The sequence below is a fragment of the Melospiza melodia genome, chromosome 4 (genome assembly GCF_035770615.1).
Source record: "Melospiza melodia melodia isolate bMelMel2 chromosome 4, bMelMel2.pri, whole genome shotgun sequence".
NCBI classification, from domain to species: domain Eukaryota; kingdom Metazoa; phylum Chordata; class Aves; order Passeriformes; family Passerellidae; genus Melospiza; species Melospiza melodia.
This window is the reverse complement of record NC_086197.1, coordinates 1,498,780-1,522,205: the sequence shown is the minus strand read 5'-3', so window position 1 is coordinate 1,522,205 and position 23,426 is coordinate 1,498,780. Positions and strand designations below refer to the sequence as shown.

Genomic DNA, 23,426 nt, shown 5'->3' with positions numbered 1-23,426 from the left:
GGTGGGGCCGGAGCTGATCCTGCTGGTGATTCCCAATGTTCCTGCTCATTCCAGCCTTGGGATCAGGGCAGGAAAATTGCTGCATTTTAAAGGTTTGGAGGGAATTTTGAGGATTTGACAGCATCCAGGTGCCTGCAGGGAATGCCACTCAAATTTTAAGGTTGAAAAATGTGAAAAAAGAGGAAATGCTGCACTTGCAAAGCCGGGAGCTCTCCTGCTGGAGTGGGAGCTTGCTGGGTGCTGAGGCCTCCAGAGATCCCGGGAAATGGCTGAGCCAAAGGCAAATCCTGGGGTTTGGGAGTCAGGGGTGCCCGGAGCTGATCCCAGCTGGGCATTCCAGCTCTGGAGCAGCTCAGCATTCCCTGATCCCATTGTTGATCCCTCCAGCTGAGCCAGGGGAGGTTTGGCTTGGATTTTAGGGAAGATTCCCAAGCTTCTCCTTCTTCCCAAGTTTCTCCTTCTTTTCTTTCTCCTGACTTTTCCCCATGGATCTGCTGCCATTGCCAAGTTTCTCCTTGCTGGAGTTTTTCACCATGGATCCAGCACCATTCCCAAATTTCTCATTCCCACATTTCCCATTCCCGCATTTCCCATTCCCAAGTTCCCGTTCCCAAGTTTCCCATTCCTGTTTCCCATTCCCGTTTCCATTGCCATTCCCATTCCCAAGTCCCCATTCCCAAGTTTCCCATTCCCAAATTTCCCTTTCCTGAGTTTCCCATTCCCAGGTTTCCCATTCTCAAGTTCCCATTCCCAGGTTTCCATTCCCAAGTTCCACTCCATGGATCCAGCACCATTCCTAGATTTCTCATTCCCAAGTTTCCCATTCCCAAATTTCTCATTCCCAAATTCCCATTCCCAAGTTTCCCCAGTGGATCCAGCACCATTCCCAAGTTCCCTTTCCCAAGTTTCCCATTCCCAAATTTCCATTCCCGCATTTCCCGTTCCCACATTTCCCATTTCCATGTTCCCCATTCCCAAGTTCCCATTCCCAAGTTTCCCAACTTTCCCATTCCCAAATTCCCATTCCCGGTCCCATTCCCAAGTTTCCCATTCCCAAGTTTCCCCCTATGGATCCAGTGCCTTTCCCAAGCTTCCCATTCCCAAATTTCCCATTCCCAAGTTTTCCATTCCCAAGTTCCCATTCCCATTCCCAAGTTTCCCATTCCCATTCCCATTCCCAAGTTCCCATTCCCATTTCCCATTCCCATTTCCCATTCCCAGTTTCCCATTCCCAGTTTCCCATTCCCCATTCCCATTTCCCATTCCCAGTTTCCCATTCCCATTCCCATTTCCCATTCCCAGTTTCCCATTCCCATTTCCCATTCCCACATTTCCCATTTCCAATTTCCCATTCACATTTCCCATTCCCAGTTTCCCATTCCCACATTTCCCATTCCCAGTTTCCCATTCCCAGTTTCCCATTCCCATTCCCAGTTTCCCATTCCCATTCCCAGTTTCCCATTCCCATTTCCCATTCCCAGTTTCCCATTCCCATTCCCAGTTTCCCATTCCCATTTCCCATTCCCAGTTTCCCATTCCCATTCCCAGTTTCCCATTCCCATTTCCCATTCCCATTCCCAGTTTCCCATTCCCATTCCCAGTTTCCCCTTTCCCATTCCCCATTCCCAGTTTCCCATTCCCATTCCCAGTTTCCCATTCCCAGTTTCCCATTCCCATTCCCACATTTCCCATTCCCATTCCCATTTCCCAGTTTCCCATTCCCACATTTCCCATTCCCAGGTTCCCCATTCCCATTCCCATTCCCAGTTTCCCATTCCCATTTCCCATTCCCAGTTTCCCATTCCCATTCCCAGTTTCCCATTCCCATTCCCAGTTTCCCATTCCCATTCCCATTTCCCATTCCCCATTCCCATTCCCATTCCCAGTTTCCCATTCCCATTCCCAGTTTCCCATTCCCAGTTTCCCATTCACATTTCCCATTCCCATTTCCCATTCCCAGTTTCCCATTCCCATTCCCAGTTTCCCATTCCCATTCCCAGTTTCCCATTCCCATTCCCAGTTTCCCATTCCCATTCCCATTCCCAGTTTCCCATTCCCATTCCCATTCCCATTCCCAGTTTCCCATTCCCATTCCCAGTTTCCCATTCCCAGTTTCCCATTCCCCATTCCCATTTCCCATTCCCAGTTTCCCATTCCCATTCCCATTCCCCATTCCCAGTTTCCCATTCCCACATTTCCCATTCCCATTCCCATTCCCCATTCCCATTCCCATTCCCACCTTTCCGTGCCCCTGCTGCCGTTCCCTTTTTCCCTTTCTTCACTTTCACTTTCCCTCCTGCCGTGGCCACTTTCACTTTCACCTCCTGCTCCTGCCCCGGCCTGTGCCAGCATTTGGGATTTTTTGGGAATTTTTTCCATAGGGTTGGGACCCATCTCCCCAAAATCCAGGAGGGAATTCGGGGCTGCAGCCATTGGGCTCAGTTTCCTCTCATTAATTAATTAATTAATTAATTAATTAATTTTAAAATTAATTTTCCTCCTTTCTGGATTTTTAATATATAACAATGTATCATAATATAATGAAATTATAAGTTTATAAATTAGTTTATGTTAAATTAATAATTAATTAAATTTTACCTCTTGATAATTATGAATGATATATTAATAAATCAGCAATGTTATATATTGAACATATAACAACATATATTTTATTCTTTATTATTAATATATAACAATGTATAATAATATAATGAAATTATAAATTTATAAATCAGTTTGTGTTAAATGAATTTGTAATTAATTAAAATTCACCTCTAGTTAATGATGAATGATATTTTAATAAATCAGCTATATTATACATCAAACATAATACAATATATATTTTATTATTATTATTATTATTATGAATGCATATATAGCAATGTATTATAAATTCTTTTCCTTCTGGCAATTGCAGCAGAATTTTTTGGGATGACCCAGGAGCTCAGGTCCCTCTGTCCAAAATCTGTTTGAACTCCCAAAATTTGGGATTTGAGCAGGAGCAGGCACAGCCTTGGACACCCATCCTGAACCCTGCAGGGATCTGGGAATTCCCAGCTGGAATATTCCCTTTGTCTATCCCAAATTCCCCCAGGGAATTCCCAACTGGAATATTCCCTTTTTCCATCCCAAATTCCCAACTGGAATATTCCCTTTTCCCATCCCAAATTCCCACATTGATCTGGGAATTCCCAACTGGAATATTCCCTTTTCCCATCCCAAATTCCCAGCTGGAATATTCCCTTTTTCCATCCTTAATCCCCACATCAATCTGGCAATTCCCACCAGGAATATTCCCTTTTTCCATCCCAAATTCCCACCAGGAATATTCCCTTTGTCCATCCCAAATTCCCTCAGGGATCTGGGAATTCCCAACTGGAATATTCCCTTTTTCCAGCCCAAATTCCCACCAGGAATATTCCCTTTGTCCATCCCAAATTCCCTCAGGGATTGGCAATTCCCAGCTGGAATATTCCCTTTTTCCAGCCCAAATTCCCCCAGAAATCTGGGAATTCCCAACTGGAATATTCCCTTTTCCATCCCAAATTCCCTATTGGATATGGGAATTCCCAACTGGAATATTCCCTTTTTCCCATCCCAAATTCCCACATTGATCTGGCAATTCCCAACTGGAATATTCCATTTTCCCATCCCAAATTCCCAGCTGGAATATTCCCTTTTTCCCATCCCAAATTCCCACATTGATCTGGCAATTCCCAACTGGAATATTCCCTTTTCCCATCCCAAATTCCCTCATTGATCTGGCAATTCCCAACTGGAATATTCCCATTTTTTCCAGGGATGCAGAGGATCAGGGTTGCTCCCAACTGGATTATTCCCATTTTTCCAGAATCCAGAGGATCAGGGCCGTTCCCAACTGGAATATTCCCATTTTTCCAGGGTTCCCCGAGGAGCAGGGCTGCTCCCTGCAGTTCCCATCAGGAATATTCCCATTTTTCCAGGGCTCCCGAGGAGCAGGGCTGCTCCCAACCAGAATATTCCCATTTTTTCCAGGGATCCAGAGGCTCAGGGCTGTTCCCATCAGCAATATTCCCATTTTTTCCAGGGTTCCCCGAGGAGCAGGGCTGCTCCCTGCAGTTCCCATCAGCAATATTCCCATTTTTCCAGGGTTCCCCGAGGAGCAGGGCTGCTCCCTGCAGTTCCCATCAGCAATATTCCCATTTTTCCAGGGTTCCAGAGGATCAGGGCTGTTCCCAACTGGAATATTCCCATTTTTCCAGGGCTCCCCGAGGAGCAGGGCTGCTCCCATCAGGAATATTCCCATTTTTCCAGGGCTCCCCGAGGCTCAGGGCTGCTCCCATCAGGAATATTCCCATTTTTCCAGGATTCCAGAGGATCAGGGCTGCTCCATCAGGAATATTCCCATTTTCCAGGGCTCCCCGAGGAGCAGGGCTGCTCCCATCAGGAATATTCCCATTTTTCCAGGGCTCCCCGAGGAGCAGGGCTGCTCCCATCAGGAATATTCCCATTTTTCCAGGGCTCCCCGAGGAGCAGGGCTGCTCCCTGCTGCAGCAGGCTGTGGCTGTGCTCCAGAGCTGCTCCCTGCACTCCAGCTCCCAGCAGGAACGTTTCCAGTACAGCAGAGCCACCCTGGTGGAGAAGGAGCTTTTCCTGAGCGAGGTAAGGCTGCAGCCATCCCAGGGAAAAAATGGGATTTCCTGGGAATGCTGCTTTGTTACCTCCTGGAATTCCCAACTTTGGTTTTTTCCCCCTTCCTTGCACTTCCCTCCCCATCAGGAATAAACAATCCATGAGTTCCTGGAGCCTTGGGAATTCCAGAATTCCTTTGGAATTGGAGGAGCTCCCTCCCATGGGTTCCTTCCTGTGGAGTGGCCTCAAGGCAGATTTTTGGGATGTCTCTGTCTCCACCTTTCTTTTCCTTTTAACTTCTTTTTTTTTTTTTTTCCAGCTGCCTGGACTTTTAAAAATCCCTCCATTCCCACTTGAAATCTCTTCATTCCCACTCTTAAAGTCCTCACATTCCCACATTTCAAATCCCCATATTCCCACTTTTAGAATCCCTTCATCCCCTCATTCCCATTTTCAAAATCCCTTCATTCCCATTTTCAAAATCCCTTTATTCCCATTTTCAAATCGCCTCATTCCCATTTTCAAAATCCCTTCCTTCCCACATTCCCACTTATAAAATTCTTCATTCCACTTTTAAAATCCCCACATTCCCACTTTGAAAACCCTTCATTCCCACTTTCAGAATTTCCACTTTCCCACTTTCTGAATCCCCTCGTTCCCACTTTTCAAATCCCTTCATCCCATTCCCACTTTTCAAGTCCCTTCATTCCCCTTTTCAAAATCCCCTCATTCCCACATTCCCACTTCTAAAATCCCTACATTCCCACTTTTAAAATCCCTACATTCCCACTTTCAAAATTCCTTCTTTCCCAGTTTTTGAATCCCTTAATTGCCACTTTCAAAATCCCTTCATTCCCATTTTTCAAATCCCCTCATTCCATTTTTCAAATCCCTTCATGCCCACATTCCCACTTTTAAAGTTCACAATTCCCACTTTTCCAATCCCTTCATTCCCACTTCTAAAATCTCTTCATCCATTCCTTCATTCCCACTCTTTGAATCCCTTCATTCCCATTTTCAAAAGTTCCCTCCATCCCCACATTCCCACTTTCAAAATTCCCACATTCCCACTTTTTGAATCCCTTCATTTCCACTTCTAAATCCCTTCATCCCCACATTCCCACTTTTTCATAATCCCCTCATCCCATTCCCACTTTTCAAATCCCTTCATTCCCACTTTCAAAATTCCCACATTCCCCGTTTTTTAATCCCTTCATTCCCACTTTCAAAATCTCTTCATTCCCACTTTCAAAATCCCTTCATTCCCACTTTTCAATCCCTTCATTCCCATTTTCAAAATCCTTTCATCTCCACATTCACACTTTCAAAATCCCGAAATTCCCACTTGCAAAATCCCCACATTCCCACTTTTCAAATCCTTCCAGTCCCACTTCTAAAATCCCTTCATCCCCACTTTTCAAATGCCTTCCTTCCCATTTTCAGGTTCCCTTCATCCCATCATTCCCATTATCCAAATCCCCACATTCCCAATCCTTTCACTCCCATTTCCAAATCCCTTCATTCCCACTTTTCAAATCCTTTCATTCCCACATTCCAAATCCTTTCACTCCCATTTCCAAATCCCTTCATTCCCATTATTCAAACCCCCACATTCCCACATTCCAAATCCCACATTCCCATCTTTCAAATCCCACATTCCCATCGTTCAAATCCCCACATTCCCATTATCCAAATCCCCACATTCCAAATCCTTTCACTCCCATTTCCAAAATCCTTCATTCCACTTTTCAAATCCTTTCATTCCCACATTCCAAATCCCCACATTCCCATTTTTCAAATCCCCACATTCCCATTTCCAAATCCCCACATTCCAAATCCTTTCACTCCCATTTCCAAATCCTTCATTCCATTATTCAAACCCCCACATTCCCACATTCCAAATCCCCACATTCCATTTCCAAATCCCTCCATCCCCTTCCCATGCTGATTTTCCCTCCCTGTTGTGTTCCATTTCCCTCTCACCTCAATATTTTAAGATTTTAAAGCTCAACAATTAAACCACATCCAGGTGTTTTCCCAGCTCTGCTGGACCAGATTAATTTTCCTCCTAACCCTGAAAAAAAAAAAGTGGGAAAATGAATTTTTTTTGTGGGATCAGCATGAGCAGAGACCAAAATGTTGGGAATTTTTTGTTGCAGCTCCGAGCTTTTGCACGAGCCAAGGCAGCTGCAGGGTACAGCCAGGAGGAGCTGCAGGAGACCTTTGCATTCCTGCTCTTTGACAAGGAGGAGGAGGTACTGCCCCAATGCCATGGGAATTCCAGGGAAATCTGGGATCTGATCCTGCTCTGTGTCCCCTCACACCCAGGGAATTCCAGGGAAATCTGGGATCTGATCCTGCTCTGTGTCCCCTCACACCCATGGGAATTCCAGGGAAATCTGGGATCTGATCCTGCTCTGTGTCCCCTCACACCCAGGGAATTCCTGCTGGGAAATCTGGGATCTGATCCTGCTTTGTGTCCCCTCACACCCAGGGAATTCCATGGAAATCTGGGATCTGATCCTGCTTTGTGTCCCCTCACACCCAGGGAATTCCTGGGAAATCTGGGAATCTGATCCTGCTTTGTGTCCCCTCACAGCCAGGGAATTCCAGGGAAATCTGGGATCTGATCTGCTTTGTGTCCCCCTCACACCCAGGGAATTCCAGGGAAATCTGGGATCTGATCCTGCTCTGTGTCCCCTCACAGCCAGGGAATTCCAGGGAAATCTGGGATCTGATCCTGCTTTGTGTCCCCTCACAGCCAGGGAATTCCTGCAGGGAAATCTGGGATCTGATCCTGCTTTGTGTCCCAGCAATCCCATGGGAATTCCAGGGAAATCTGGGATCTGATCCTGCTTTGTGTCCCCTCACAGCCAGGGAATTCCAGACAAATCTGGGATCTGATCCTGCTTTGTGTCCCACCCAATCCCATGGGAATTCCAGCTGGGAAATCTGGGATCTGATCCTGCTTTGTGTCCCAGCAATCCCATGGGAATTCCAGGGAAATCTGGATCTGATCCTGCTTTGTGTCCTCTCACACCCAGGGAATTGCAGGGAAATCTGGGATCTGATCCTGCTTTGTGTCCCCTCACAGCCAGGGAATTCCTGCTGGGAAAAGCTCTGGGAGCAGCTCCTGGGGGGTTTGGGATGGGAAAAAAGGGAATTTTCCTTGGTGCCAGTGGGATTAGCTGGGATTCCTTAGGATTCTTTGGAATTCTTTGGAAATATTTGGGATTATTTTGCAAGTATTTGGCATTATTTATTTGGCTTCTGGAGGGTTTTAGGGATGGATCTGATTGAAGTAAAGGGAATTTCCCTTGGTGCCAGTGGGATTAGCTGGGAATTCTTTGGGATTATTTGGAATTATTTGGCATTATTTATTTGGCTCCTGTGGGGTTTTAGGGATGGATTTGATTGGACAAAAAAGGAATTTTCCTTGGTGCACTGGGATTCTCTGGGAATATTTGGAATTCTTGGGGATTTATTGGAATGATTTGAAATTATTTGCAATTATTTGGCATTATTTATTTGGCTTCTGTGGGGTTTTAGGGATGGATTTGATTGGAGAAAAAGGAATTTTCCTTGGTGCACTGGGATTCTTTGGGGATATTTGGAATTCTTTGGGATTATTTTGAATTCTTATTGGAATTATTTGGAATTATTTGGGGTTCTTTGGGATTCTCAGGCCCCTGGAGGGTTTTAGGGATGGATCTGGTTGGAGAAAAAGGAATTTTCTTTGGTATCACTGCAATTAAATGGAATTCTTTGGGATTCTTTGGAATTATTTATTTTGGCTTCTGGAGGGTTTTAGGGATGGATCTGATAGGAGAAAAGGGAATTTTCCTTGGTGCACTGGGATTCTTTGGGAATATTTGGAATTCTTGGGGATTTATTGGAATTTTTATTGGAATTTTTTATTGGAATGATTTGAAATTATTTGCAATTATTTGGCATTATTTATTTGGCTCCTGTGGGGTTTTAGCGATGGATCTGGTTGGAGAAAAAGGAATTTTGCTTTGTGCCACTGAAATTCTTTGGTAATATTTGGAATTATTTGGAATTCTTATTGGAACTATTTGGAATTATTTGGGATTATTTGGGGTTCTTTGGGAGTCTTTGGCTCCTGGAGAGTTTTAGGGATGGATCTGATTGGACAAAATGGAATTTTCTTTGGTGCCACTGAAATGAAATGGAATTCTTTGGGATTCTTTGGAATTCTTTAGTATTCTTTGAAATTATGTGTGATGCTTTGAAATTATTTGGGATTCTTTGGAATTATTTGGGGTTATTTAGGATTATGTGGGATTATTTGGCTCCTGAGGGACTTTAGGTATGGATCTGATTGGAGAGAAAGAAATTTTACTTTGTGCCACCAGAACTATTTGGGATTATTTGGAATTACTTGGAATTTCTCATTTCCTGGGAATATTTCTCATTTTCCTGGGAATATTTCCCATCTCCTGACAATAATTCCTGCAGAAAAGGTGGAAAATCAGATTTCCCTGTTCCTGCAGGCTCAGCAGGTCTGTCAGAGCGGGCTCCGAGTCAACAGCAGCAACATCTGCACCCTGGGGGACCCTGCCAAAGGTTAAAATCCCACCTGGAGGGGAATTCCCAAACCTCTGGGGATGGAACTCCTTCAGTTCCTTCCAAATTCCATCCAAATTCCCACTCTGGGAATGGAACTCCTTCAATTCCTTCCAAATTCCTTCCAAATTCCCAAAACTCTGGGGATGGAACTCCTTCAATTCCTTCCAAATTCCTTCCAAATTCCATCCAAATTCCCACTCTGGGAATGGAACTCCTTCAATTCCTTCCAAATTCCTTCCAAATTCCCAAAACTCTGGGGATGGAACTCCTTCAATTCCTTCCAAATTCCTTCCAAATTCCATCCAAATTCCCACTCTGGGAATGGAACTCCTTCAGTTCCTTCCAAATTCCCCAAAACTCTGGGGATGGAACTCCTTCAATTCCTTCAAATTCGTTCCAAACTCTCACTCTGGGAATGGAACTCCTTCAGTTCCTTCAAATTCCATCCAAATTCCATCCAAATTCTCAAACCTCTGGGGATGGAACTCCTTCAGTTCCTTCCAAATTCCATCCAAATTCCCAAAACTCTGGGGATGGAACTCCTTCAGTTCCTTCAAATTCCATCCAAATTCCATCCAAATTCTCAAACCTCTGGGGATGGAACTCCTTCAGTTCCTTCCAAATTCCATCCAAATTCCTTCCAAATTTCCCACTCTGGGAATGGAACTCCTTCAATTCCTTCCAAATTCCATCCAAATTCCTTCAAATTCCCAAACCTCTGGGGATGGAACTCCTTCAGTTCCTTCAAATTCCATCCAAATTCCATCCAAAATTCTCAAACCTCTGGGGATGGAACTCCTTCAATTCCTTCCAAATTCCATCCAAATTCCACTCTGGGAATGGAACTCCTTCAGTTCCTTCCAAATTCCATCCAAATTCCCAAAACTCTGGGGATGGAACTCCTTCAGTTCCTTCCAAATTCCATCCAAATTCCTTCCAAATTCCCAAACCTCTGGGGATGGAACTCCTTCAATTCCTTCCAAATTCCATCCAAATTCCCACTCTGGGAATGGAACTCCTTCAGTTCCTTCCAAATTCCATCCAAATTCTTTCCAAATTCCCACTCTGGGAATGGAACTCCTTCAATTCCTTCCACATTCCATCCAAAATTCCTTCCAAATTCCCAAAACTCTGGGGATGGAACTCCTTCAGTTCCTTCCAAATTCCAACCAAATTCCATCCAAATTCTTCCAAATTCCCAAAACTCTGGGAATGGAATTCCTTCCAAATTCCTTCCAAATTCTTCCAAAATTCCCACTCTGGGAATGGAACTCCTTCAATTCCTTCCAAATTCTCACTCTGGGAATGGAACTCCTTCAATTCCTTCAAATTCCTTCAAATTCCCCCTCTGGGAATGCAATTCCTTCAAATTCCCATTTTTGAGAATAAAATTCCTTCAAGTTCCTTCCAAATTCCCATTTTGGGAATAAAAGTCTGGGAATTTGGAAGGAATTTGAAGGAATTTCATTCAAATTCTTTCCAGATTCCCATTCTGGGAATGCAATTCCTTCAAATTCCAATTTTGGGAATGGAACTCCTTCAAATTCCTTAAAATTCCCCCTCTGAGAATGAAACTCCTTCAAATCTCCTTCCAAATTCCCATTTTGGGAATGAAATTCCATCTAAATTCCCAATCTGAGAGTAAAACTCCTTCAAATTCCTTTCAATTTCCTTCCAAATTCCCGTTCTGAGAGTAAAACTCCTTCAAATTCCTTCCAATTTCCTTCCAAATTCCTTCAAATTCCTTCCAGATTCCCCTTCTGGAAGTAAAACTCCTCCTGAATTCCCATTTTGGGAATGAACTTCTTCCAAAGCCAGGGGAAGAGGTTGAAATTCCTGGGATTTTGCTGCAAAAAAATCCCTGGAAAATTCCCATTTTTCTGCTCTTTCAGCCAGGTGAGGATGGGATTTTTCCTGGGAATATTTACAGCTTTTATCACCCAAGAAACTGATTTTCTGGAATATTTCTCATTTTCTGGGAAAATTTCTCATTTTTGTGGGAATATTTCTCATTTTTTGTGGGAATATTGACACATTTTATCATGCACAAAACCTCATTTCCTGGGAATATTTCAAATTTTCTGGGAATGTTTTTTTATGTTTTTCTGATATTTTTTTCTCATCTTTTTGGAATATTTTTAATTTTCTGGCAATATTTCTCATTTTATTGGAATATTTCTTTTTTTTTCTTGGAATATTCCTTATTTTTCTGGGATTATTTCTCAGATTTCTTGGAGTATTTCTCACTTTCTTGGAATATTTCTAATTTTCTGGGAATATTCACAACCTTTGTTACCCAAAACCTGATTTTCTTGGAATATTTCCCATTTTCTGTGAATAATTCTAATTTTCTTGGAATATTTCTAATTTTCTGGGAATGTTTCTCATTTTCTGAGATTATTTCTCATATTTTTGGAATATTTTTGATTTTTCTGAGAATATTTTTATATTTTCTGGGACTATTTTTCATTTTCTTGAAATATTTCTTCTTTTTCTTGGAATATTTCTCATTTTCTGGGAATATTCCCAACCTTTGTTACCCAAAAACCTGATTTTCTGGGAATAATTTCCCATTTTCTTGGAAATTTTCAATTTTCTGGGAGTAATTCTGATTTTCATGGAATATTTCCCATTTCTTGAATATTTCTGATTTTCTGGGAATATTAACACCCTTTATCACCCAATAACTGATTTTCTTGGAGTATTCCAGAATTCCCCCCTTTTTCTGGCTCTTTACAGGATTTTTTGGGAATATCTTTCCCTGCTAACAAATAATTCCTTTTTTTGGTATTTTTCCAGGGGTTTATATTTCCAAATACTCCGACTGCCTCCACCCCAGCCCTTGGCACCAGGAAAATCAGGATTTATTGTCATCTGTAAACTCATCAAGGTAAAACCCAAACCTTCTATTGCCTGCAAATCCAACTCCAAAATCCAATTTTTCCTTGGAATTTTGTGAATTTTAAAGATTTTTTTTTCCCTTCTCTCTGGAGCTGATTCCAACCCCAAACTCCTGACATTAAAAATTTATCTTTTTATTTATATTTTCCTCTTTATTTTTATACTTCCCATAATTCTGGGGGGATGGAAACTCCAACTCCAATTTTTCCTTGGAATTTTGGGACATTTGAGCATTTTTTCCCCCTTCCTGCTGTCCGGAGCTGATTCCAAACCCAAAGTCTGAAATTGAAAATTTCTCTTGAAATTTGAACTTCGAGATTTCGCTGCCCATAATTTTGCTGGGATGGAAAAATCAAACTCCAATTTTTCCTTGGATTTTTAGGAATTTTGGGAAGTTTGAGGATTTTTATTTCCCCTTCTGCTCTCTGGAGCTGATTCCAACCCCAAACTCCTGACACTAAAAATTTCTCTTTTTATTTATATTTTCCTCTTTATTTTTATACTTCCCATAATTCTGGTGGGATGGAAACTCAAACTCCAATTTTTCCTTGGATTCTCAGGAATTTTGGGAGGTTTAATTTTATTTTTTCCCATTCCTCCTGTCTGGAGCTGATTCCAAACCCCACTCTTGGGGTTCTTCCCACCCCAAACCCACCAGAACTTTTGGAGCACCACGACCTCACCCTGCTCTTCCAACATGGGGAATAAACCACACTGCTGGGAATATTTCCTTGGATTTCCATGCTTGGGTGTGGATTTTTGGGATGGATTTCCATGTTTGGGATGTGTTTTTTTGGGATGGATTTCCATGCTTGGGATGGATTTTTTGGGATGGATTCCCATGGATTTCCATGCTTGGGATGTATTTTTGGGATGGATTTCCATGCTTGGGATGGATTTTCATGCTTGGGGTGGATTTTTGGGATGGATTTCCATGTTTGGGATGTGGTTTTGGGATGGATTTCCATGCTTGGGGTGGATTTTTGGGATGGATTTCCATGCTTGGGGTGGATTTCCAAGCTTGGGATGTATTTTTGGGATGGATTTCCATGCTTGGGATGTGGTTTTTGGGATGGATTTCCATGCTTGGGGGTGGATTTTTGAGATGGATTTCCATGCTTGGGATGGAGTTTTTGGGATGGATTTCATGGATTTCATGCTTGGGGTATGTTTTTGGTGCAGGGCAAGGTCAGAGCCATCCCTGAGAGCTCCCCCCAGCAGCTCCACCTGCCCCTCGCCCGGCTACGACTGCCACGTGTCCAGCGGGAGCAGCCAGGTACCCCGGGCGGCCCTTTGCCAGGGATTCCATGGATTGCCCTTCTCCCAGTTCCTCATTCCATGGATTTCTCCATTCCCTGATTTCCCTGCTTCCCCATACCCACCACATTCAGTGGATTTCCCTTTTCCCAGCATTGCCCTTTTCCAGTCCCACATTCCAGGGATTGCGCTTTTTCCACGGATTTCCATTTTCCCACTCCCACCTTCCATGGATTACCCTTTATCCCAGTCCCAGATTCCTTGAATATCCTGTTTTTCCCATTCCTTTTCTCTCAGTCCCACATTCATGTATTTCCCTTTTCTGATGGATTTCCCTTTTCCCACTCCCACATTCCCTGGGTTGCCCTTTCTCCCAGTCCCTGATTCCATGATTTCCCTGTTTTTCCCAGTCCCAGATTCCATGATTATCCTGTTTTTTCCCATTCCATGGATTGCCCTTTTCCCAATCCCCCATTCCATGGATTTCCCTTTCTCCATGGATTTCCCTTTTCCCAGTGCCCCATTCCATGATTCCCTGTTTTCCCATCCCCATTCCATGATTCCCTGTTCTGTCCCAGTTTCCTATGGATTGTTTCTCTGTGTTTCCCGTGGATTATTCCCTGTTTCCCATGGATGAATTCCCCGTTACACATTAATTATTTCCCCCATGGATTATTTCCAGTTCCCATGGATTATTTCCCGTTCCCCATGAATGATTTTCCAGTTCCTCATGGATGAATTCCCTGTTTCCTGTGGATGAATTTCCAGTTCCCCATGGATGATTCCCAGATCCCATGGATTACTCACAGTATCCCATGGATTATTCCCATTTCCCATGGATTATTCCCAGTATCCCATGGATTATCCCCATGGATTATCCCCAATATGCCATGGCTGTTTCCCTGTCTCCCCAGTACTATGTGTACGAGGTGAGCGGGGTGAATTCCCCATTCTCCATGGATTATCCCCAATATCCCATGGATGATTCCCATTCCCCATGGATTTATCCCCAATATCCCACGGCTGTTTCTGTCTCTCCCAGTACTACGTGTACGAGGTGAGCAGGGTGAATTCCCTGTTCCCATGGATTATCCCCAATATACCATGGATTATCCCCAGTATCCCATGGATTATCCCAGTATCCCACAGCTGTTTCTGTCTCTCCCCAGTACTATGTGTACGAGGTGACCAGGGTGAATTCCCATTCCCCATGGGTTATCCCCAATATCCCATGGATATTTCCCTGTCTCTCCCCAGTACTACATGTATGAGGTGAGCGGGGTGAATTCCCCGTTCCCCATGGGTTATCCCCAATATCCCACAGCTGTCTCCCTGTCTCTCCCCAGTACTATGTGTACGAGGTGAGCGGGATAATTTCCCATTATCCAATGGGTTATCCCCAATATCCCACAGCTGTTTCTGTCTCTCCCCAGTACTACGTGTACGAGGTGAGCGGGGTGAATTCCCCGTTCCCCATGGGTTATCCCCAATATCCCACGGATATTGCCCTGTCTCTCCCCAGTACTACGTGTACGAGGTGAGCAGGATCATTTCCCATTATCCAATGGGTTATCCCCAATATCCCACAGCTGTTTCTGTCTCTCCCCAGTACTGCGTGTACGAGGTGAGCGGGGTGAAATTCCCCGTTCCCCATGGGTTATCCCCAATATCCCATGGATATTTCCCTGTCTCTCCCCAGTACTACGTGTATGAGGTGAGCGGGGTGAATTCCCCGTTCCCCATGGGTTATCCCCAATATCCCACAGCTGTCTCCCTGTCTCTCCCCAGTACTATGTGTACGAGGTGAGCGGGATAATTTCCCATTATCCAATGGGTTATCCCCAATATCCCACAGCTGTTTCTGTCTCTCCCCAGTACTACGTGTACGAGGTGAGCGGGGTGAATTCCCCATTCCCCATGGATTATCCCTGGTATCCCATGGATGATTCCCATTCCCCATGGGTTATCCCCAATATCCCACAGCTGTTTCCCTGTCTCTCCCCAGTACTACGTGTACGAGGTGAGCGGGGTGAATTTCCCCGTTCCCCTTGGGTTATCCCCAATATCCCACGGATATTTCCCTGTCTCTCCCCAGTACTACGTGTACGAGGTGAGCAGGATAATTTCCCATTATCCAATGGGTTATCCCCAATATCCCATGTATATTTCCCTGTCTCCCCAGTACTACGTGTACGAGTTGAGCAGGATCATTTCCCATTATCCAATGGGTTATCCCCAATATCCCACAGCTGTTTCTGTCTCTCCCCAGTACTGCGTGTACGAGGTGAGCGGGGTGAATTCCCCGTTCCCCATGGATTATCCCCAATATCCCACAGCTGTCTCCCTGTCTCTCCCCAGTACTACGTGTACGAGGTGAGCGGGATAATTTCCCATTATCCAATGGGTTATCCCCAATATCCCACAGCTGTTTCTGTCTCTCCCCAGTACTGCGTGTACGAGGTGAGCGGGATAATTTCCATTATCCAATGGGTTATCCCCAATATCCCACAGCTGTTTCTGTCTCTCCCCAGTACTACGTGTACGAGGTGAGCGGGGCGGGGGCGGCCGAGCGGCCCCGCCAGGTGTGTCCGTACGTGCTGCTGTCCTGCCAGTACCGCCCGCCCCGGGAGATGCCCGCGCCGGCCCCGCCGCGCCCGTAAGGACACACAGAGCCCTCTGCTCCCCCTCCCTGCCCTGGCATCCTTCTTCTTTCTGTTCCCCATCTGATATTCCTTTTATCCTTTTCCCATCCCTGTTATTCCTTTTATTCCTTTTTCTGTCACTAATATTCCTTTTATCCTTTTCCCATCTCTAATATTCCTTTTTTATTCCTTTCCCCTTCTCTAAAATTCATTTTATTTCTTTTTTTTTATATCTAAAATTCCTTTTTATCCTTTTCCCATATTTAAAATCCCTCTTATTTTTTTTTCCCATCTCTAATGCTTCTTTTCTTCCCTCTTTTCACATCTCTAAAATTCCTTTTATTCCTTTTTCCGTCTCTGATTTTTTTCCTTTTATTCCTTTCCCATCTCTACATATTCCTTTTGTCTTTTCCCATCTCTAAATATTCCTTTTATCCTTTCCCATCACTAATATTCCTTTTATCCTTTTCCCATATCTAAACATTCCCTTTTATGCTTTTCCTGTCTTTTAAATCCCTCTTCTTCCATCTTTTTCCATCTGTAAAATTCCCGTTTTTCCTTTTCCCATCTAATAATTCCTTTTATTTCCTCTTTTCCCATCTCTGAATATTTTCCTTTGATTCCTTTTCCCATCTCTGAATATTTTCTTTTTTTATTGATCTCTCTCTCCAGAGCGGAGCAGAACCACCAAGGTAAGAGCTGCTGGGCTTTGGGGTGTTTGGGGTATTTGGGGTTGTGGTTTTTGGGGTTGTGGTTGTGGTTTTTTGAGTTTGTGGTTGGGGTTGTGATTTTTTGCGTTGGGTTTGAGGTTTTTGGGTTTGGGGTTTTTGGGATTGTGGTTTTTGGCTGTGGGGTTTTTGGGGTAGTGGTTTTGGGGTTGTGGTTTGGGTTTTAGGGGTTGGGGGTTTTTTGGGTTTGAGGCTGTAGTTTTGGGGTTTGGGGTTGTGGTTTTTGGGTTGTGCTTGTGGATTTTAGGTTTGGAGTTTTTTGAGTTTGTGGTTGTGGGTTTTGGGTTGGGGGGCTTGGGCTTGTGGTTTTTTGGGTTGGGTTTGTGGTTTGTGGATTTGGAGGTTGTGGGGTTGTAGTTTTTGGGTTTGGGGTTTTGGGCTTGGGGTTTTTGTGTTTGAGGTTGTGGGTTTTGGGTTTGGGCTTGGGGTTTTTGTGTTTGAGGTTGTGGGTTTTGGGTTTGGGCTTGGGCTTGTGGTTTTTTGGGTTGAGTTTGTGGCTTTTAGGTTTGGTGGTTTTTGATTTGGGTTTTTGGGTTTGGGGTTGATGTTGTTTGGGTTTGGGGTTTTTTGGGTTTGAGGCTGTGGTTTTTGGGTTTTTGGGGTTCTGGTTTTTGGGGTTATGGTTTTTGGGTTTGGGGTTGTGATTGTGGTTTTGGGGTTGGGATTGTGGTTTTTCGGGTGGGGTTTGGGATTTTTGGGGTTTGGGGTTTTTGGGTTTGAGGTTGTGGGTCTGGTTTGTGTTTCTGTGTTTCCCCATGGGCTGTTCTGTCCCGTTCCCTGTGCAGAGCCGCAGTCGCCGTTGGCACCGTGCCCGTGGCGGGGCCAGCTGTGCATCGGGGGGCAGCGCCTGTGCACCATCGGCCTGAGGAGCCAGCACAGCGCGGGCACCGTGCCCGCACAGCTGTGAGTGAGGCTGGGCTGGGCTTAGCACCCTGAGCCGGGCTTAGCACAACGTGGGCACTGTGCCCACACAGCTGGGAGTGTGCACATGTACCTCAGCTGGGCTTAGCACCCTGAGCCAGGCTTAGCACAGCGTGGGCACTGTGCCCACACAGCTGGGAGTGTGCACATGTACCTCAGCTGGGCTTAGCACCCTGAGCCGGGCTTAGCACAGTGTGGGCACCGTGCCCGCACAGCTGTGAGTGTGCACATGTACCTCAGCCAGGCTTAGCACCCTGAGCCAGGCTTAGCACAGCCCGGGCACTGTGCCCGCACAGCTGTGAGTGCCACCCCTGAGCTGGGCTGGGCTCAACTCCCTGAGCCAGGCTTAGCACAGTGTGGGCACCGTGCCCGCACAGCTGTGAGTGCCACCCCTGAGCTGGGCTGGGCTCAACTCCCTGAGCCGGGCTTAGCACAGTGTGGGCACCGTGCCCGCACAGCTGGAAGTGAGGCTGGGCTGGGCTCAACTCCCTGAGCCGGGCTTAGCACAGCGTGGGCACCGTGCCCGCACAGCTGGGAGTGAGGCTGGGCTGGGCTTAGCACCCTGAGCTGGGCTCACACACTGAGCCTGGTTCCTTAACCAAAACCTGATTTCTGAAACTGAACCTTGTTCCTTAACCAAATCCTGGCTAATTAACCCAAACTTGGTTTCTTAAGCAAATCCTGATTTTTTAAACTACACCTCATTTCTTAACCAAAACCTGGTTTCTCAAACTTCACCTCATTTCTCAAACTAAGCCTGGTTTCTTAACCCAAATCTGATTTCATAACCCAATCCTGGTTCCTTAACCCAAACCTGGTTTCTTAAACTAAGCCTGGTTTCTCAAACTGAGCCTGGTTCCATAACCCAAACCTGATTCCTCAACCCAAACCTGATTTCTTAACCCAAACCTGATTCCTTAACCCAAACCTGATTTCTTAACCCAAACCTGATTCCTTAACCCAAACCTGATTCCTTAACCCAAACCTGGTTCCAGAACCCAAACCTGGTTCCAGAACCCAAACCTGGTTCCAGAACCCAAGCCTGATTTCTCAAACTAAACCCATTTTTGTCTTTTCCTGCCTGATCCCTTCACTGCTGGGATGCTGGGGCAGTCAGGAATGTGCTGTTGGATGAGGAATTAAAAATGCTTTGGAATAATTCAGTTCTGACACCTCCCACTAAATCAGATCACTCTAAACCTGGCTTAAACACCCCAGGATTTGTGATTTTCAGGGTTTGCACACAGGATCCTGAGCAAGCTGCTCCTTTTCCAGAGCTTTTTTGGCTCCACAGAACTCCCAGCTTTCCTTAATCCTGAATTTTTTTGTGCTTTATCCCCTCAGGCCTCCCAGCCTGGACATCAAACACGTCATGGGCTTGTCTGACTTGAAGAAAAAGCTGCCAGAAGCTGCATTTGGGAAAAAAAATTACACTAAGAACGAAGGTGGGTGTGAAGCACCCCAGTTCCCAGGGCCCCCAGCAATTCCACCTCCATGCTGGGACAGAGCCCATGGAGATCCCAACCCCAACCCCCTCCTGTCCCCAGTCTGCTTCCAGGGCGTTTACTCCAGCCTCTATGAGGTGGAAATCTCCCACAAGGATCAGTCCAAAATGGATCTGCTGCTGGAGAACCTGAGGGAGAAGGACTTGGTGAGTGTTTGTCTGGGAGGAAAGTGGCCTTTAAATGACATTTCTGGTGTCATTGTCCACAGCTAACACAGAATGGAACTAATTTCCCTGCTTTAAATGTCATTTTCCTGCTTTGCTGCTCTCAAATATTTTTTTTTTTTTGTGTTCGTCACCTGAAGCTGGGAATTATTTCTGGAGGTTTTTACTTGGGATATATATTTTTATATTCTGTTTTTTCCAGCACAAATACAGATTTTTTTTTTTGTGCTGGAAAAAAACAGAATATAAAAATATAAATCCCAAGGAAAAACCTTCAGAAATAATTCTTGACCCTGATGTCCCAGGATAAACCCTCAGCTTGTCCCTTCCTGCTTGGACTGGGGCTGGGCTTTGCTTTTCCTGCAAATCCAGAGCTGGGATCTGGGCTGGAATCTTCATTTCCACTCAGAGAAATGCCAACCATCAATGTCAGGGTGGCACAGCCACAGAAACAAGGAGGAATGTTTAGGGGAGGAAAAACTTGGGAATTGCAGGCAGTTTTGGCTGAGGCAGGAGCCACACTTCCATTTTTATTCCATTTTATTCCATTTTATTCCATTTTATTCCATTCTATTCCATTCTATTCCATTCTATTCCATTTTCCATTTTATTCCATTTTATTCCATTTTCTATTATTTTATTCCCTTTTATTCCATTTTATTCCCTTTAATTCCATATTATTCCCTTTTATTCCATTTTATTCTATTTTATTCCACTGGAGTTCTAAATACTAAGAATTTTTCAACTTCCTCTACAAACAAACTGTAACTCCCAAGAGAACACTACATTTAACCTAAAGCCATAAAAAAAACCTTCCAAAATTAATTAATAACACTAAAATTACAAGTAGCTAAAGTGTATGGTATCACAAAGTGAAAAAACTTGAGAGTTTATGAAGTAACATCGTAATATATAAAAAATAGTAATATATTAATATATAGTATGTATTATAGTAATATATAAAAAAACAAAATCAAGATTATAAGACAAAACCAAATTGTTCTTTACCTTCCTCTTCATAAGTTTATGTAATATTTTAGAATCAGTGTAGCTAGTTAAGAGTGTATGATATCACAAAGTAAAAAACTTAAAATTTAGAGTTTTTAAATACAGTAATATATAAAAAACAAAATAAAGGATTATAAGACAAAACCAAATTGTTCTTTACTTTCCCCTTCATAAGTTTAAGCAATATTTTAGAATCAGTGTAGCTAGTTAAAAGTGTATATCACAAAATAAAAACTATCAAAAAGTAAAATATCAAAAAGTAAAAAACTTCAGAGTTTCAAATATAATAATATATAAAAACCAAAATAAAGATTTTAAGACAAAACCAAATTGTTCTTCTTTACCTTCCTCTCCATAAGTTTAAGTAATATTTTAGAATTAAACAGAAAAGTCTGCAGTGCAAGCATGAAGAAATTAATCATTAAGTTAAAAATAAAAATAGTTGAAGTACCACTTAATTAAATAATTTAAACCTTATAACAGAAAATAGAACCAAACAATAACAATAACAAATAATAACAATAACAATAACAATAATAATAATAATAATAATAATAATAGTAATAGTAATAGTAATAGTAATAGTATTAAGTAATAATAATAATGTTATATATATTTATATGTTGTGTTTTTCCAAGATGCTGGAATTTTGGGTTTTCCCAGGATTCTGGGAAACCTTCCCCCTTGGGCTGCAATTTCTGGATTGTTAATTATTAACCCTCATTAATTCCAGCCAGCTTGATCAGGATAATTTCCTCATTTTTAAGGAATTTTAGGCCTGAACAAGGAATATTTTGCTCCCAGCTGGCACAGGAGCAGGGAAGGAGCAGAGTTTGATTTTTTTCTCTCTGTTTGTTGCAGGCAATCATCAAATATTTGCAGGACCAGGGAGTTCTCATCCTGCTCACGTCCTCAGCCTTGGCACGGGAGGATGGTGAGGCTGGGCTGGGCTTGATTCTGCTGGTTTTTGGGGTTTGGGAACCTAAACTGAGCCTGGGGTCTTAAATTAAACCTGGGTTCTTAAATAAACCTGGGTTCTTAAATGAAACCTGGGGTCTTAAATGAAACCTGGGTCCTTAAATTAAACCTGGGTCCTTAAATGAAACCTGGGTTCTTAAATGAAACCTGGGTTCTTAAATGAAACCTGGGTTCTTAAATTAAACCTGGGTTCTTAAATGAAACCTGGGTTCTTAAATGAAACCTGGGTTCTTAAATTAAACCTGGGTTCTTAAATGAAACCTGGGTTCTTAAATTTAACCTGGGTTCTTAAATGAAACCTGGGTTCTTAACCCAAACCTGGGTTCTTAAATTAAACCTGGGTTCTTAACCCAAACCTGGTTTCTCAAACGAACCTGGTTTCTCAAACTAAATCTGTTTTTTTTGAACTAAACCTGGTTTCTTAAACTGAACCTGTTTTTTAAACCAAACCTGGTTTCTTTAAACCTGGTTTCTTGATTTAAACCTGGTTTCTTAACCCAAACCTGATTTTTCAAACTAAACTGGTTCCTTAACCATAACTTGGTTTCTCAAACTGAACGTGGTTTCTTGACCAAATCCTGGTTTCTTATTTGAAACCGTGTTTCTTAACCCAAATCTGGTTTCTCAAACTAAACCTGGTTTCTCACACTGAACCTGGTTTTTTTAAACTAAACCTGGTTTCTTAACCCAAACCTGATTTCTTAACCCAAACTTGGTTTCTTATTTAAAACCTGGTTTCTTAAACTTGGTTTCTCAATCTAAACCTGGTTTCTTAAACTAAACTTGGTTTCTTGAATTAAACCTGTTTTTCTAACCCAAACCTGATTTCTTAAACTAAACTTGATTTTTTAACCCAAATCTGGTTAACCTAAACCTGATTTTTCAAACTAAACCTGGTTCCTTAACCATAACTTGGTTTCTCAAACTGAACGTGGTTTCTTAACTAAATCCTGGTTTCTTATTTAAAACCTGCTTTCTTAACCCAAATCTGGCTTCTCAAACTGAACCTGTGTTTTTAAACTAAACCTGGTTTCTCAGACTAAATCTGATTTCTGAATCCAAACCTATTTTCTTATTTAAAACCTGCCTTCTTAACCTAAATCTGGTTTCTCAAACTAAACCTGGTTTCTCAAACCAAACCTGATTTCTTAACCCAAACCTGATTTTTCAAACTAAATCTGGTTCCTTAACCAGAACTTGGTTTCTCAAACTGAACGTGGTTTCTTAACCCAAATCTGGTTTCTCAAACCAAACCTGGTTTCTCAAACTAAGCCTGTTCTTTTAAACTAACCTTAGTTTCTTAAGCTAATCCTGGTTTCTCAAACCAAACCTGGTTTCTTAACCCAAACCTGGTTTCTTAACCCAAACCTGATTTCTTAACCCAAACCTGGTTTCTTAAACTGAATCTGGTTTCTCAAACTAAACCTGGTTTCTCAAACCAAACCTGATTTCTTAACCCAAACCTGATTTTTCAAACTAAACCTGGTTTCTTAACCAGAACTTGGTTTCTCAAACTGAACGTGGTTTCTTAACCCAAACCTGGTTTCTCAAACTGAATCTGGTTTCTCAAACTAACCTGGTTTCTCAAAAAAAACCAGGTTTCTGAAACCAAACCTGGTTTCTCAAACTAAACCTGTTCTTTTAAACTAAACCTTATTTTCTCAGACTAAGCCAGGTTTCTCAGCCTGAGCCAGGTGTGTGAGCCCAGGTGTGTTTTGCAGGCCTGGAGCCCAAGGAGCCCGTCAGCCTGCTGGCCCTGTTCCTGTTCAGCTCCCCCCGGGCGCTGAGCCCCCGAGGTAGGAGCCCCCTGTGCCCCTCTAAGCTCAGCTTTAGGCTGGAGTTCTGGCCTAAAGGGCCCCGAGGTAGGAAGGAGCCCCCCTGTGCCCCCCAAGCTTTAGGCTGGAGTTCTGGCCTAAAGGGCCCCCAAGGTAGGAAGGAGCCCCCCTGTGCCCCTCTGAGCTCAGCTTTAGGCTGCAGGCCTGGCCTAAAGGGCCCCTTGCTCGTCAAAAGCTGAATTTTCTTTCCAAGTTTGGGTGGGATCCCTCAGGAGCAGGTTTGGGGTGTTTGGTGGGATCCATCCAGAGCAGGTTTGGGTGTTTGGTGGGATCCCTCAGGAGCAGG

The 23,426-nt window shown here is 43.5% G+C and overlaps 1 protein-coding gene across 1 annotated transcript in view; it reads left to right on the top strand.

Annotated features, from left to right (window-relative positions):
- Positions 1-23,426, top strand: part of TASOR2 (transcription activation suppressor family member 2) — a 46,430-nt gene that overhangs the window by 3,888 nt on the left and 19,116 nt on the right. Inside the window, exons 2-13 of the mRNA XM_063155771.1 lie at positions 4,499-4,641; positions 6,771-6,866; positions 9,126-9,198; positions 12,001-12,091; positions 13,285-13,378; positions 15,891-16,015; positions 16,674-16,693; positions 17,515-17,632; positions 18,995-19,095; positions 19,198-19,301; positions 21,189-21,261; positions 23,027-23,101. Of these exons, the coding sequence (XP_063011841.1) occupies positions 4,499-4,641; positions 6,771-6,866; positions 9,126-9,198; positions 12,001-12,091; positions 13,285-13,378; positions 15,891-16,015; positions 16,674-16,693; positions 17,515-17,632; positions 18,995-19,095; positions 19,198-19,301; positions 21,189-21,261; positions 23,027-23,101 (1,113 nt within the window). The remainder of the gene's footprint in view (positions 1-4,498; positions 4,642-6,770; positions 6,867-9,125; positions 9,199-12,000; positions 12,092-13,284; positions 13,379-15,890; positions 16,016-16,673; positions 16,694-17,514; positions 17,633-18,994; positions 19,096-19,197; positions 19,302-21,188; positions 21,262-23,026; positions 23,102-23,426) is intronic.